At 43.0% G+C, this 15,386-nt stretch overlaps 1 protein-coding gene across 1 annotated transcript in view; it reads right to left on the minus strand.

Moving 5' to 3' along the window:
- Nucleotides 1-1,291: 1,291 nt before the first annotated feature.
- Nucleotides 1,292-15,386, minus strand: part of THEMIS (thymocyte selection associated) — a 107,845-nt gene continuing 93,750 nt past the window's right edge. Inside the window, exons 5-7 of the mRNA XM_084827483.1 lie at nucleotides 11,225-11,363; nucleotides 9,333-9,499; nucleotides 1,292-4,612 (exon numbers count right to left, since the gene is read on the minus strand). Of these exons, the coding sequence (XP_084683609.1) occupies nucleotides 9,369-9,499; nucleotides 11,225-11,363 (270 nt within the window). The 3' untranslated portion in view covers nucleotides 1,292-4,612; nucleotides 9,333-9,368. The remainder of the gene's footprint in view (nucleotides 4,613-9,332; nucleotides 9,500-11,224; nucleotides 11,364-15,386) is intronic.

Raw genomic sequence — 15,386 nt, forward strand, 5'->3', positions numbered from 1 at the left:
GACTTTTTATCTAACATATGTGCAATGCCTATTCCTTTGGTTATGTAATGTGACCTTCCAGGGTCAAACTACATGTTATTGCATGTTTTTGACCATGTCAAATTTTCATAACCATCTTAATAAGTGCACATAGGACATGAACACATGTTCAGCATAATGTCTGAATATCTTTAGTGTGAGACATAATCCTTGCATGTCCTTTTCCCATCACACAGAAAGGAACAGCATGCACTGGGGCCCTTGCACTGTATTTCAACCTTCAGAAAGTCAGCACAAGGGCCTCAATCACCATGTTTCATTTTCCCACCACGTAGAAAGGAAAAGCAGGGATTGTGCTGCATTTCTCCTTTTTGAATGGTGGTGTGAGGGCCTTCTCCTTCATCTTCCCCCACCTATGCATTACACATACACACACACAATTTCCTGAAGGTCAAACTACATGTTACTTTCAAGATGTAGCTAGTTTTTTCCTTTCTTTTTTACTCAAAAGTGCATGCAGGGGACTATATCTAGATGATATGGAGCAGGACCCTAGAATTCAGAGAAGAGGGCTTTAACTCTTTGACTCATACCTGCAATTTACTTTACAACAGGATGCCTTAAGGGCAATGCAAATTCAATGTATGTGTGTGTGTGGGGGGGGGGCGTAACCATATTGGGACCACAGCAGGAAGCAAAGGTTTAAAGTTTCCCAACGGTCCCATACTAGGGCCCCAATCCATGCAATAACATGTAGTTTGACCCTGGAAGGTCACATTACATAACCAAAGGAATAGGCATTGCACATAGAATTCCCATACTAGATTCCCTCTGCCACACAGAATCCTTCAGTAAACATTGGAGTCCTGGCTGCATTCTAGCTTCATAATGAAACTGTATGTGTATGAGATAACGTTGCCAGCAGTTGCTGCCGTGGGTCAGGAAAACCTTAATAACTTATGAACTACTGCTCAGAACTTCAGCAAACCAATGAAAGATTGCTTTCCTTAAGAAGCCTGAATAAAGTACACAAGCATTTTTATAAGCAATAGCATTTTGAGGCTTATACTGGCAGAACCTGCTTTTGCAACTTGCCTTAACACTACTTCATGAGTGTTGCCTTTAATCTGGGCAGCCTCCACTCATATTTTCCTAGAGGATTGTTATCATCTCTTTCATTAATTAATTAACCAATTAATTAAAGGCATTTTTATACCACCCTTCAATCATATTTCCAGGTTATGCTGTGAAAACTTGCTGATTTCAATGGAAATTGCATAGATTAGGACACCTATCACATTTTGCATTCATTATGTCAGTACTTTATTTGGCCTTTATGAACAAGCTGAGAAAGGGGACAAGAAGCGTATTGTCCTTTTTAGTTTGGTTTGTCCATTTCCTCTGAAATATGCACATTATTTGATGATATATGGAACAATAGCTTTAAGATGCATCAGGACACTGAACACTTAAGTGCTGTTCTGTCCTTTAATGTCCCAGGACAAAGTCCAATTATTCAGTGTCATTTTATGGATAAACTTCTAATGTACTGTCATTATGTAGCAATTTTCAAGGAAATAAGTTAATGCGGTCTAAGAAAATGTGGGAGTTTTTACCTTAATTACCTGGTTCATAGATCAGAGTAATTATATTTCAACAGATTTCCATGTATAATCTGAAAGTAATTACTGCAGCTGCCAGCTGTTAAAATATTAAGCTAATTGTACTCCAGAAAAGTTTGAAAACACGTTTTTGACCTTTTCTGTTTTTAATTTAGATTATATCCCACAGAGACTCTGAGAAAAAAACAACAGCTGACAAAACAAATACCCAAACAAATCAATAAAGGACACAGGTGGCTTTTTTCCTTCAAGAAAATAAATAGAAGTGGAAATAGAATTTATGATTTTTTTAAAAATACACTAGGTATGTTGTCTAGTCAACCGCATGAGTTTGTGAAGTTTTCTACCTTACTCAACATTTTCTTTCCACTTTTGGGAAAAAAATGAATGATTACTGAAATAATCATGAACGTCATTTTGCTTGTCAAAATCCTGGGATTGGTTAATTTTCTGTGAAAAACTCTCTCCCTCAGCTCCACCCAGAACAACAGGGTCTGAGGTCAATTGTGAATACATGACCAGAGTTAAGAACCTTTGCATCAGGCACTTTTAAAATGCTGCCTGAATTTAATTTGCTGCAATATTTTGGGATTTATAGAATTTTTGGAATGTAGACTGCAATCCTACCTGGGAGCAAGTCCCACTGAACTTAGTGAGACTTAATTCCAAGTAGATATGTATAGGATTACGTTCTTAACAGCTTTTAACTGTTCCAGACAAGGCTTGTTTTCATTTTAGAATGTATTTTCCCTTGAACCACATTTAATAATAGATCATGTGTTGAGGAAAGTGCTCTAGGAAAGGCATAACAATGGATCTGGAAACTCCTTAAACCTCAGACCCTTACGCAAACAATGTTCTGCACTGTAAAAGAGGAAATAGCAGGGATTCCAGGGTACATTTCTTACTGAACAGGACAGGCTTAGGAGGAAATAAAGGAGGCCTTACCAGCACAGATTGCCTAGAAAAGGAGGATGCCTTCCTCTTCCTTAAAATACATGGGGGCTTTGATCTATGAACTGCCATGGATACTCTAGCCTTGATCCTGCTGTGTCATAGATGCTTGCTGCTACACACAGGAATGGATCTAGACTAACAGAGGAATTGAAACCTGGTGAGGTGTCACTGGATGGAGCAGAAGTGTTCCACTGGCAGGACGGCATGTCCACCCTAGAAGCCTCCCAGTGGAAAACTCTCTGGGCATAAGTACTGCCAGTGGTAGGGCCTAAAATGGAGCATTCAGGGGATCCAAAGTAATCTTGTTCCCCTGACATGCCCACAGATTGGAAATCCAAACTATGCCAGCAAGTTAGGATCGCTCTGTAAGTTAGCTGCAGCAGTTAGTTCAGGGGACAAGTTAGTCATCATGATTTGACTTAAGCGGCATTGAGAGCAAAGTGCAGCTAAGTGGAATCCAACATCACACGAGCTGAAGTTTGCTCACACAACGGGACTTTGTCCTGCTCTCATCTACCTTGCAGCCCCCAAATCCCTCAAAAATCTGCTCCAGATGTTCCTTCAATCCTCCAGAGCAGATCTGGAGGGCCCACAGGGAGCTGCAGAACAGAGGCGGAATCTCTGCCCTAGTTCCACTGACAAGAAGGGGCAATACTGTCAGCTGTTCTGTTAGCAGATCATCTTCATTGGATCCCAAACTTTACCCTGGATCTAACCCATGGTTCCTGCAAAGTCCCATCCATCGACTGTCCCAGTAATTTTACTGGAGATTTCCCTGATTATACGTGCCATGTATATTATGCCCATATATTATATGGTAAGATGGGCAGCAGTGGGGATTGAATTGAACCCCCGTTTTCATCTTACTGCCCTCACAGATGGTTGGTGCAATCAACAATGATCTGACCAGGACTACATGCATGCAGACCTGGCCACTGAATGAGACCTTGTAGTTTCATGAAATGTGCATGGAACATTTGTTTGTACATGGTACGTCCAATTAGGGAGACATCTGTGGAAGACACACACACACGCCGGTATGGATACATCCCTAACTGGATTGAGGAATCACTCTCATTTGCTATGGCCAATATTTTATCTCTTCAAAAATTAATTAGCAAAGGGATGGGGAGAGGGTAGATCTCCAGACGTTTGAGACTTTGACTCTGAGAAACTCCTGCCAGCATGGCCAGTGGTCAGGAATGCTGGGAGTTGGAGATGAAACATCTGGAGATCCACTTTCTGCCCAGCCCTGAAATTAGCATATGCAAAGAACTCAGTCACATCTGGAGTTCCTTTTTTTCTTCTTTAGGAAAAGTCAAGTTGCCTTTTTTCTCTCTCTGTGTCTGACAGGCGTCCTCTGTCTTGAATATTGGCATGAGAGGGGAAAATGCAGTTGGTGAAGCATTCCTTATCACCACAGCTGCAGTCTGAGAAAGTGACCCCTGCCCATTTCTGCTTATCCTATCACTCTCCAAAGGCACACAAGTGGGAATTATTTCTATGCTTAATGGCTAGGAGTACCGGAGGGCAAGGCCGATGCCTTGAAAAGTTGTGTGTAAGAGGAAACGTTCAGCGCAGTGGCTAATCAATGTTGTAGAAGACTAGCCCTGCAACGTGATGAATGCCTACTCTGAAGTAAGCCCCACTGAATTAAATGGGGCTTACTCCTAGGTAGGTGTGCATAGGATTGCAGGTTCTAAGCTTACAGCCACCCGTTGTGCCCTATATTTGAGTGGGCTGCACTTCCTACTTACTTTGCCAAACTATCGCAGCAGTTCTGACACTGGTGCCTGTCTGTATAGAGAAATTACTATTCTGTGGGTTTAGTCATCTCTCTCCCTCTCTTTTTTTTACTATTCCTTTTAATCAAATTAATTGTTCTCTCTGAATTTCAGCCTCAGTGTTTTTGAATGCACGGTGATGTCTCTTTCTCCGTCACCGGAGCATCTTTTGCTGCCATCTTTACTTGCGTTGCCGTCTTCATAATAAATGATGTAGGCAGTAGCACAACTCTTTTTGACAAAACTGAATCATTTTGTTTTCAGAGGATTCTGAAAAAAAAGGGAGCAAGAGGCTGGTTAGTTTCAAAATTATCACAATTCTTGTGTGGGTGTCTGAAATGCACTGCCTGTACCCTTCTGCAATGACTTTTTTCTGTTTTCTATTTAGCTTAAATGAGACAAAGAGAAATCTTCTCTTACTGACTTAACAGGCCATTCAATGGATCTACTAAAACACAGGATTGCGCAGTATAGAAATGTAATAAATAAATAAGGGCACAATCCTGTGCAGGTTTAGGCAGGAAAAAGCATGCCCCAGCTGGCTGGGACATGCTGGGAGTTGTAGACCTTTATTCTGTCTAAATTTGCATAGGATTGCGCCTTAAATTAAATTGATTTCACCATCCCTCCAAAGAGTTCTATAACCACCTGAATCCCGATATATTTTTTCAATGTGCACATATACAAACGTTCAAGATATATTATCATTGTACTTGAGAACTATTTTCTAAATCAGCACAGAAAAATTATGAATCCACTGAATATGTTCTTTTAAGTTTCTTTCATCTACTACAAATGTGTTTTCTTTTTGCCAAATCAGAAAGCAATTCTGCTCATTTCTCATCATATCACTTTTAGCAGTGAATTCTTAGCCATCAGGATGCTGATCTCCTCCCTCTCCCATCAACAGTTAGAAGGATAACAAGTGAACCGTATGCTTAGAAAATACCAGTGCTGCAAGTAAACAATAGTTAATGACTTATGTGAGATCATTCAAACTGATCAGCCATTACATTTTGGGCTTTAATTGCTGGAAATCTCCATAGCCTATAAAAATTGCTCTCAGAGGATCAATGCATCTGGATCATCACTGCAAACTGATCTCTCTCTCTCTCACATTCACTCTTATCACACACACACACTCACACATTTATAAAACTTTCCATGCCCAGAATTTCACAAGACATTTTCATATTGTGTCAAAGGTTTTCATTTCCATTTAAAATAATTGCCTTTTTGCTTGATCCATTTTACTTAGAGCCATGCTTTGCTTGCTAGATAAAGGGTAGCTGGAAGTTTTTGAAGGTCAGAAGCAGCCCAACTGACTGGTAAAACAAAACAAAAACTAAGACATCTTCTGTATATCAGATGATCTCAGGAAAATGGGCTGCTGTCTCACCCCCAAAGATGATAATTTATGGAATGGTTTCATAATCAGGCTCTGATAGCAATCTCCTGAGAAGCAACAAAGGTCTTTGCTTTTCATGTGTTGCTTAAGTCCTCAAACAACAGGGCTAATAAAGTGCAGCTTGCTCTCTGTTGACAGAGAATTTTAAAGGGCAGGTGGATGAAGGTTTGAAGCGCCTGTTGCTTGAACAGCAAATGTCATAATTAGAAGGAGAGCCTGCAGGCAAATGTTGCAACTTAAATGCTGCGTTCTGCTTTGCTACTGTTAGGGAAAGAAACAGGAGGAATTTTTAAAGAAATCATACCTTTTTCTGACAAACTGCATGTCCATACTTTGGCTGTAGATAATTACTATCCACAGGACCAGTTGTACTAGTAGATTAGGGATAGAGAACATCTAGCCCCCCAAAAGTTGGACTTCAACTCCCATCATCTTTCACCATTAGCCATGATGGTTGGGGCTGATGAAAATTGGAGTCCCACAACATCTGGAGGGACACAGGCTCCCCACCCCTGTAGTAGACGAAGGATAGGGCAGATTTTGAGGTACCATTGAAGGGCAGCAAATAGTCGATGTCATTGATCTTCTCCGATGGTCTAATTATACAGAATTGATATCCCTTTTCTCAGGTGTTGTTTGAACAACTGTAGGCATGGCAGGCTCTCTTCACATTCTTGGTCATGTGGAGAGAACAGACTCTCCATGAGTACATGGCTTTTCAGACCTATAATGAACTCATAGAGGTCTAGTGCACATAATCCCACTCCTTCTCCCTTTGTTAAATAATATCCAGACAAGTCTTTAGTTGTGAATTTATTTGTTTGTTTGTTTGTCTGATTATTAGCCACCCATCTGGCCAGCTACCCGGCCACTCTAGGCGGCGTACAATACTAATAACACAGAATACAACAAATTTACATAATCAGCTAAACAAAACAACACTGCTCTAAAAAACACTAACCCACCCCAAATGCCCATCTGAACAGCCAGGTTTTTAAAGCTCAGCGGAAGCTCATCAAAGAGGGGGCATGGCGGAGGTCACTAGGGAAGGAATTCCACAGAGTGGGGCCCACCACAGAAAAGGCCCTCTCCCTAGCCCTCACCAGCCTAACTGTCCTGGCTGATGGGACAGACAGAAGGCCTACTGAGGCTGATCTCGTTGAGTGCCGTCCCTGATGTTGTTGGAGGCGCTCCTTAAGATAGACTGGGCCAGAACCATATAGGGTTTTAAAGGTCAATGCCAACACCTGGAATTGGGCCCAGAAAATAACTGGTAACCAGTGCGACTCCTTCAGCACTGGAGTGATATAATATCGCCAATGGCTGCCTTTAATCAGGTGGGCCACCGCGTTCTGCACCAGCTGCAACTTCCAAACCGTCTTCAAGGGTAACACCACATAGAACGCATTACAGTAGTCTAGGCTAGAGGAGACCAGGGCATGATGGGAGCAGACGGTTAGGGAGATAGGGGCACAGCCACCGTATCAGATGGAGTTGGTACAAGCGCTGCCTGGCTCACGGCTGACACCTGAGCCTCCATGGACAGCTGGGAATCTAAAATGATTAAATGTATTAATGAAGGTATTTTGTACTGGCAATGAAAAGATATAGCAGAGGTTGGTTGAGCTTCTAGGAAGGAGCAAGGAGAGGGCAAGCAGAAGAAAGAACATTTTAGTGTGACATCCAAGCTCTAAACTGTGGTTAATCTTAACTATACTGAGTGGGAACAAGCCTGCTTTGTAAACCACAGTTTGGGGTTGGTTTGTTTCCGCTAGCCATAGTTAAGTTTAACCACAATTTGTACAGGTTTAAATGACATGGCAAACTGCAGTTAATGTAAAACAGAACCAAAGCTTCTGACTTTCTCCTCTGGCCATGCTGGAGGAAGAAGGGGGAGTGCATGAACCCGAGGCTTGCTCTGCCTCCTTCTTATAATGCTAAACTAGGGTTTAGAGTTACATCCAAGCAGTTCAGCAGCTACTGCTGGCTGTTTTCCAGGAAAAGAACTACACAAATACATGAAGATTGACCAGTGGTTATTTGACAAGATGTCAGGACAAACATTTTCAGCATCTCTTTCTGCCCATATCCAGCTTGATCCTTTTAAACTCATTGGTGTAAACAATGGCACTGCCAAGCAGTCCAGCTCTTCCCTATCTGCCAATTACAATTCAATAAGGTTGATACAAGAGAGCTGGAGGGAACCTATCTTCTCCAACCCTCCTCCTGCAGGGCTGCTCAAACATAGTAATGGCTTGCCATTAGCCAATGGCAAATGGTAAACCAAAAATACTAGACCCCGGGGTCATCCTATGAAACTGATTGGTGGGAGATTCTGGACAGATAAAAGGATGTATTTCTTCACACAGAGCATAGCCAACTATGGAATTTGCTACCACAGGATGTAGAGATGGCCACCAATTTGGATGGCTTTAAAAGGGGGTTGGACAAATTCCTGGAGGAAAAGGCTATCAATGGCTACTAGCCCCGATGGCTTTGTGTCCCCTCCAGTACCAGAGGCAGTGAGCCTATGTAGACCAGTTGCTGGGGAACATGGGCGGGAGGATGCTGTTGCGCTCATGCCCTGCTTGTGGGTTCCCAGTTGACAGCTAGTTGGCCACTGTGTGAACAGAATGCTGGACTAGATGGACCCTTGGTCTGATCCAGCAGGGCTCTTCTTATGTTCAGTACATAGCCCCACCTATGCTCTCAGCACCTCAGCTCAACTCTGATCATGGGCCGAGTGCCTTTCTATAGCTATTGAATAATCCCAACTAGCTCTACACATCTGGAGTTAAGGAGAGTGCAAATTCCAGGCACGCTTGACTAGTGGTGGTACATATATATGTATGTATGTATGTGTGTGTGTGTATGTATGTATGTATGTATATATATATACTGTTTTTCCCTTCTCTTTAATAAATTTAGAATGCCTTTTGTTAAATAGTTTTTCTCTGTCATATTATCACTAGTTCAGCTTCTGCTCTCATCTCTCTTCTCTCCCCCTTTGTCTGTATTACCATGTTGGTGCATATATATATATATATATATATATATGCACCAACATGGTAATACAGATACAAGGAGACAAGATTTGGTAACAGAACAGCAAAGGGGGAGACAAGAGAGATGGGAGCAGAAGCTGAACTAGTGATAATATGACAGAGAAAAACTATTTAACAAAAGGCATTCTAAATTTATTAAAGAGAAAGGAAGAACAGTACATTGGAAGGAAGGCCAGCAGGGATGTGGTGCTGTACTGTAATCTGGGTGAGCCATCAGCATCATCACACAAGCTCATGCCCTTTATTGTTTGATTCTGGAAACTCCTGTGTTAGGCAGGTGTAATGCTAATTTTGTGATGGCATAAACTTTGTGTCAAGCTAGAATAGATTATTGAATATGCTTGGAGGTTAATAGTACCGGCTTCACTCTTTTAAGGAAAAACAGTTATAAAGGACTGTACATCAGCCTAGCTCTATGTTATCTGAATTCCTACGAAAAATATGGCAGAGAAATCATTAAATTTTCAGGCTGAGAGGACTAGCGATCTGAAAGCAGCTGCACATTATCTCCACTCACTTTCCCCCCGCTCCTCTTTTTTGGTGGGTTGCTGTATTATGAAATGTACTCTTCTGGATCTTTTTCTGTAGCACTTTGTATAACATTTTCATCTTTATAATCAAAGTCACATCCAGCTTTTGGTTTCTTTTCTGCCTCGTACTTCACCAGCATGCTCGTTGATGAATCTAAAAACAAAGTAGGAGATACAGTGAGAGTGGGCTGTCCACAGTATTTGAAGAGTCTCATCATCACCAGATTTAGGGTTATCTTGGCCACAATCTAAGGGAACACACAGCTAGCTCCGTCGACTATTATTATTTTTCAAGAAGCAGGTCCCTGCACTGCACAGCAAGCCTCTTTTGAAACTTAGGAAGCTTTCAAAAGTACCACAGAGCACACCCACCCACCACGCCATGCCAATCTATGGAACAAACTGAATGTGACATTTTCTGTGGGTAATCATTTTCCCTCTGTTTGACAGTGTTTAAAGAACCGTGTGGCACAGAAAGCCAATGCTACATGACGGCACGTATTGTGCAGCTGACGGCCCCACGAGGTTCAAGTGAAAAAGTGTATTTTATAGTATAATTTTGCAATTGCGGCCAGACATGCCAGAGCAAAGCATATTTGTATTAATTCACAGCCAGGCACTCGGGCTTTGGCCTCGTTCCTCTGAGCAACCTGATTGTGAATTACTACCCCCACATTTCCATCCCTGTTGTGAAGGAAATATGACTTGACTGATTATTTATTTATGAATCAACAGCTCAGCAGATATTCTCTACAAAGCTGTGGAGACTTAAGAAGTATGCTTATGGCCAGCAGTGTTTTGATTCACTAGCAGCTCAATCATCAATCCAGTTGAAACCAACATACATGCAGAGATAAACATTGCCATGCTGAAGTCAAGGGGAAGGACACTTGGATCCAGAATCCTATGTTGGTACTCCTGCAGGGTGCTGCATGTTCAGCGAGGATGAGTCCCTCTTGGGGGCAGCACAGACCTCCCACTATTTCGTAGGTCATGCAATCCCAGTGTTACTCAAGGAGATAGTGTCTCAGGGCCTGTGAGGTCAGATTTGCCAGTAGCCCATTGGAAAGGTCAGGGGCATGTACATAGTCCAGGTCAGGCTGAGGAAAGGTTCAGAGCAGTGAACGAAGGCCAGAGGGACCAGAGGGAGGTGAATATGAAATTGTGAGACAGGTCTAAAACTTACTGTTGTCAAAAGGAAATTATTTGAACTATGTCTACTAACACTAGTTAATAGCTTTCCTAAAAATGCAGAAACCAAATGATAGCGCAGATAGTAGGCCAAACAGAATGATAAAGTCTGAATGGAAGACTGAACAATTCACACATTTCTAAAAATAAAAGGGCATAATTATTTTTAATTACTAGCAAATGTATTGGTGGGAGAGTATGCGGTATAATCTCACCTCATCTCAATCATAAACTCACTAGGTAGGCTTAGGCAAGCGATTCTTCCCTTGGCCTCAGCTTTCTGTTTTGCAATGTGTAGATAATATGACAGGCCTACTTTACAGGGCTATTGTAAGGAACATTTTATTATTACCCAGGCAGAGAGCAGTAGTGTTCTTTTAAAAATAGACCTACAAATTAAAAATAGTAGAAGTGCCAGTGTTGTGGATAACACTGAATATTCATGATGCAATGTGACACTGACTTTAATTGAAGGCTGCTGCTTCTGAATGCTTGGATGTATTTGCCTTGTGGCAGATGCATGAGTGAGAATAAAATGAAGGATTGTCATTTCTGTGTTTTTAACTGATTTTGAACAGGAAGCGTTTCTCAGAACTTGGGTTAAAATGTGTCACAGAGAGAGAGAGAGAGAGAGAGAGAGCGAGAGAGAGAGATGCTGGAAAGCTCAACTGACCTTTAATCACCCTACCTTCTCCTAATGTAGCTGTCCCAGCCATGACTTCCTTGTTCTCCTGCCACTCCAAATCACTTTGACAACTATACTCCAATCCTGAAACAGCAGCAGCTTGATTTGAGAGCTGTTTCTTCGTGGCATCTACATAAAGATTCTGAAATTACATTAGATTAATTTATGCATGAATTGTTAGGCAAAATAATATGCTTCTCAGCAATGAAATGAGAAAGAACAATGGCTATATTTTAGGTCATTTATTATGAGTTTGACAAAAGAACCTTCTGTTTGTTACAGGAAATTATAAAACATGTTTTAAAAAACACATATTACCTTTGAGACATATATAGCTACATTACTATAGTATGATCAAAAGTTCAGGGAAATCGCTATGTGTTGGTTGTATATTATATATGACTATATGCACATGTGTGTACTACATATATGTAATAACATCTCCTCCCCTCTCTCTCTATACACCCACACAATGATGCATGTGCATGCACGCACACATGCGTGTGCACACACACACAGACACAGACACACACACAATGGGAACCAGATAGCACAGAAGCCACAGTACTGCTAACTGGATAAAATGTGATGCTGCTAATCAACCAGAATGTTACTCGTATGAACAATAAAATGGATTTTTGCCCAGTAACCAGTAGGGCTGTGCACTGCTCTGGCCTGAAGCCCAAATAGAAGCGGGCTGCTTCGGGTCACTTTGAGCCCCTTCCAAGGTGAAGCAGAGGGGGCATGAAGTGACCCAGACTGGGTTGGGGGCTCTCCGAAGTGCTCGGTGCACTTTCGAACTTTGGCACGCCCAGCCTTACCTGAGCTGCCCACCTCTGCTGCCGCCTCCGTCGCCGGTGCCTCCACTGCTGTTGTTGCCGCTGTTGCAGCTGCCTCTGCCTCCACCGCCATCGTTGCTGTCACTGTCACTGTCACTGCCGCCGCCGCCTCCTCCTCCTCCTCCTCCTCCTCCTCCTCCTCTGCCATTATCACCACCACCAGCTCCTGAGGCCCAGACGTGTGCCGGCTCTTATTGCAGGGAGTCTCCACTTTTAAAATGGCAACTTCCTGGAAGTTGCCATTTTAAAAATGGAGACTCCCTGCAATAAGAGCCGGTGTGCGTCTGGGCCTCAGGAGCTGACAGCAGCGATGATGGCAGAGGAGGAGGAGGAGGCAAGGTAAGGAGCTGGGGGTTTGTGTGGGGGCGTCAGGGGGGGACCCAAAGCAGGGTTTGGCCATCCCAGTCCTGCTTCAGGTTCGGGGCTGAGTCGGGTCAGGGCCCCACCCAAATCAGCCCAAGTCAAATCAGGCCCGCCTCCGAAGCCACGAAGCAGCTTCTAAGCCGGATCAGGGGGTCCCTGCACAGCCCTAGTAACCAGTATCATGGTCCAGAAAGCCAGCAAATACGTGATCTCATAACCTGTCAACTCTGTCCCACAAAGGTTCCATCAGACTCCATTCCTGACCCACCAAGTTCTATCCCTGGTTTCACCCCAGCCTATGTCAGCTCTGCCTCCTTAGCTACACTCAAAGGTCAATATTTTAAAAATCAAAATATACAAACTAAATGATACTGGGCCAAAAGTAGCATCATGGCTCTGGGAAGATTGCACAATACTTCCTGGCTTGTACAAGAGGACCAGTCATGGTTCCATTGAACTTCTTTCCTCTCAGAGATGCTGTACTAGGCCTCTTTCTGAGGACTGGGATAGTAGTAAAGTAGGTGATAGGCACCCCTGAATAGAATACTCTCAGTCACTGTGATAAGCATAGGGGTTCTCATCTGGATATTTTTTTTTAAGCCTCAAGTCCACTAAGCAACCAGAATACAAGGTTGTAGGCCAAAGGGATTGGATTCCTGTAGGCCTTAGAGAGTATCACAACTACAGATTCTTGCAATTTACATATTGGTTAACACTAAAAATGTATTAATGTTTCTGTTCTTGGACAATGCAATTCTAATAAAATCAATAGTTCTATGTTGTTTAATGTACAAAGTGTATTTGAAATTACCATTTGCCCCCATTCATCTGGGGGGCCCTATGCATATAGAAGCAGGGTTCCATGCAGGATCTCCAGCTGGACTGGGACTTTCACAAATAGGTGTCACACATGTGATTCCACAACCAGATCCAACATCTGACTGCATACCTGCAGACCCCTCAGATAATCAAATAATCAATGTTCCCAATATAGAGTTGGGAGCTGGATTTAGTCCCTCTCCATTAGGGCTGTGCATGGACCCCTGATCTGCTTCAGATCCTCTGGAGCGACCCCTATCCACTTTGGGCCAATTCGGACTCCCTTCACTTCAACTCGGATCCGAATCTGAAGCCAGATTCAGATATCCAGATCCCACAGTTTTGGTGTTTTCCCATTGACTTGCATGGGAAAACACAAATGGTCATAACTTTTTTAGTTTTTATAATACTGACATGGAATTTGGAGACCTCTCCACGCCCCTGGAGAGGAGGCCACTTGCCAAATTTCAGACAGTTTGGCCCAGTGGTTTTTGTGCTAGATGGAGTTAAAATCTGATGTTTTCCACAGAAACTCTCAAAGCAAAGCTCTATAACTTCTCTGTTTCCACACATTCACATGACACCTTGGCCTCTCCCAGCCCCCCTCGAGGGCATCGCACCCCCCAGAGCCCAGGCATTTTGGCCCACTGGCTTGCGTGCTAGGTGCAGGTGAAATTTGAGTTTTTCCAGGAAAACTCCCAAAGCAAACAGCTGTAACTTCTCCCCACCTCTGCCCCTGACAACACCCCAAAGATGCCTCATATTGCACCAGATTGTTTTGATACACAGTGGAGTATTAATGGAATAAGAAGTTAATAAATATAGTATGTGTATAGTGCTTTTTGGATGTACTGCATTGGAGGAACACCACAAGCACACTCACACACACACATGGACACAGACCCACAAGAGCAAAAGAAAAGCAGAACTACCTAAGCAAATAAAGTTTTTTTTAATTGTTTCATATTTAATTTTAATTTAGGGAAGGCAGGTAAAGTTCAAGAAATACAGGAGGACAGCAGAGACGATAAGATAAGAGCCAAGACCAAGCAAACAAGGAAACCCTTCTTTAATTTCTTATTTATTTATTTATTTATTTATTTATTTATTTATTACATTTATATCCCACCTTTTTTCCTCCAAGGAACTCAAAGCGGCGTACATAATCCTCCTCATCCATTTTATCCTCACAACAACAACCCTGTGAGGTGGGTTGGGCTGAGAGTCTGTGACTGGCCCAAAGTCACCCAGTGAGCTTCAATGGCCAAGTGGGGACTAGAACCCGGATCTCCCGACTATCAGTCCAGCACTCTAGCCACTACACCACACTGGCTCTGTTTTGGGAGGAACAAGACAGAAAAGGAACAGAAAGATCACATCAGAATGTAGGCTGCTCTAGTGTGCCTTTATTTAAGAATTTAGAAAGGAAGAAAAAAATAAATGGTTGAATATTACTTCGGGGTGGTGGGGGGTGAGGAGGAGGAACATGCCCAGAAGTCCATGTTTCTTTTTAAAAATCAAAATAAGACTGGATTTTTAAAAAGCTAGAAAACACGGAGTTGAAAGGTGAAAAGGACATGGAATGGAATGGAACCAGAAGCTGTGAGGGTCTAAGTAACAGAAAACTTTGCGGAGTCCCCAGGTGAGCGCCCCGTATAATGATGGAAAGGCGGCGGGGTGGGGGGAGTGTAGCAATGAGTGACGAAAAGCTATGTTCATATGAAAAAATATTGAAAAGAGAGATGAATACAATGAAACAGTCGGAGGATGACAGAAATAAAAGGCAGCTGTAACATGTGCCCAGGCAGAAAACTAGGGATATATGAAAGGTACTTACCTTTCGCGATTATGTTTATGGTTGGGGGGGGAGGCGTTCCATCCCTCCCCCCGGAATCCTCGCCGGGGGGGCGCTCCGTTCCTCCCCCCCCCCGAATCCTGGCCAGCCGGCTGTGCTCCGCAGCAATTCTGCAGAGCCGCCGGTCGGCTCCGCCAGCAGCCGGACATCCGGCCACTGGCTAGCAGGGACGCAAATGGCAGCAGCCGCAGCTGCCACCGTTTGCGTCCCAGCAGTCAGCCATGATAGGCTACGTAAATGTTTACGTAGCCTATCATGGCTGACTTAAAACAAAAAACAAAAACGTACC

This window comes from Heloderma suspectum, chromosome 1 (genome assembly GCF_057233095.1).
Source record: "Heloderma suspectum isolate Gila_16-S chromosome 1, 16-S_ref, whole genome shotgun sequence".
Classification (NCBI taxonomy): Eukaryota; Metazoa; Chordata; class Lepidosauria; order Squamata; family Helodermatidae; genus Heloderma; species Heloderma suspectum.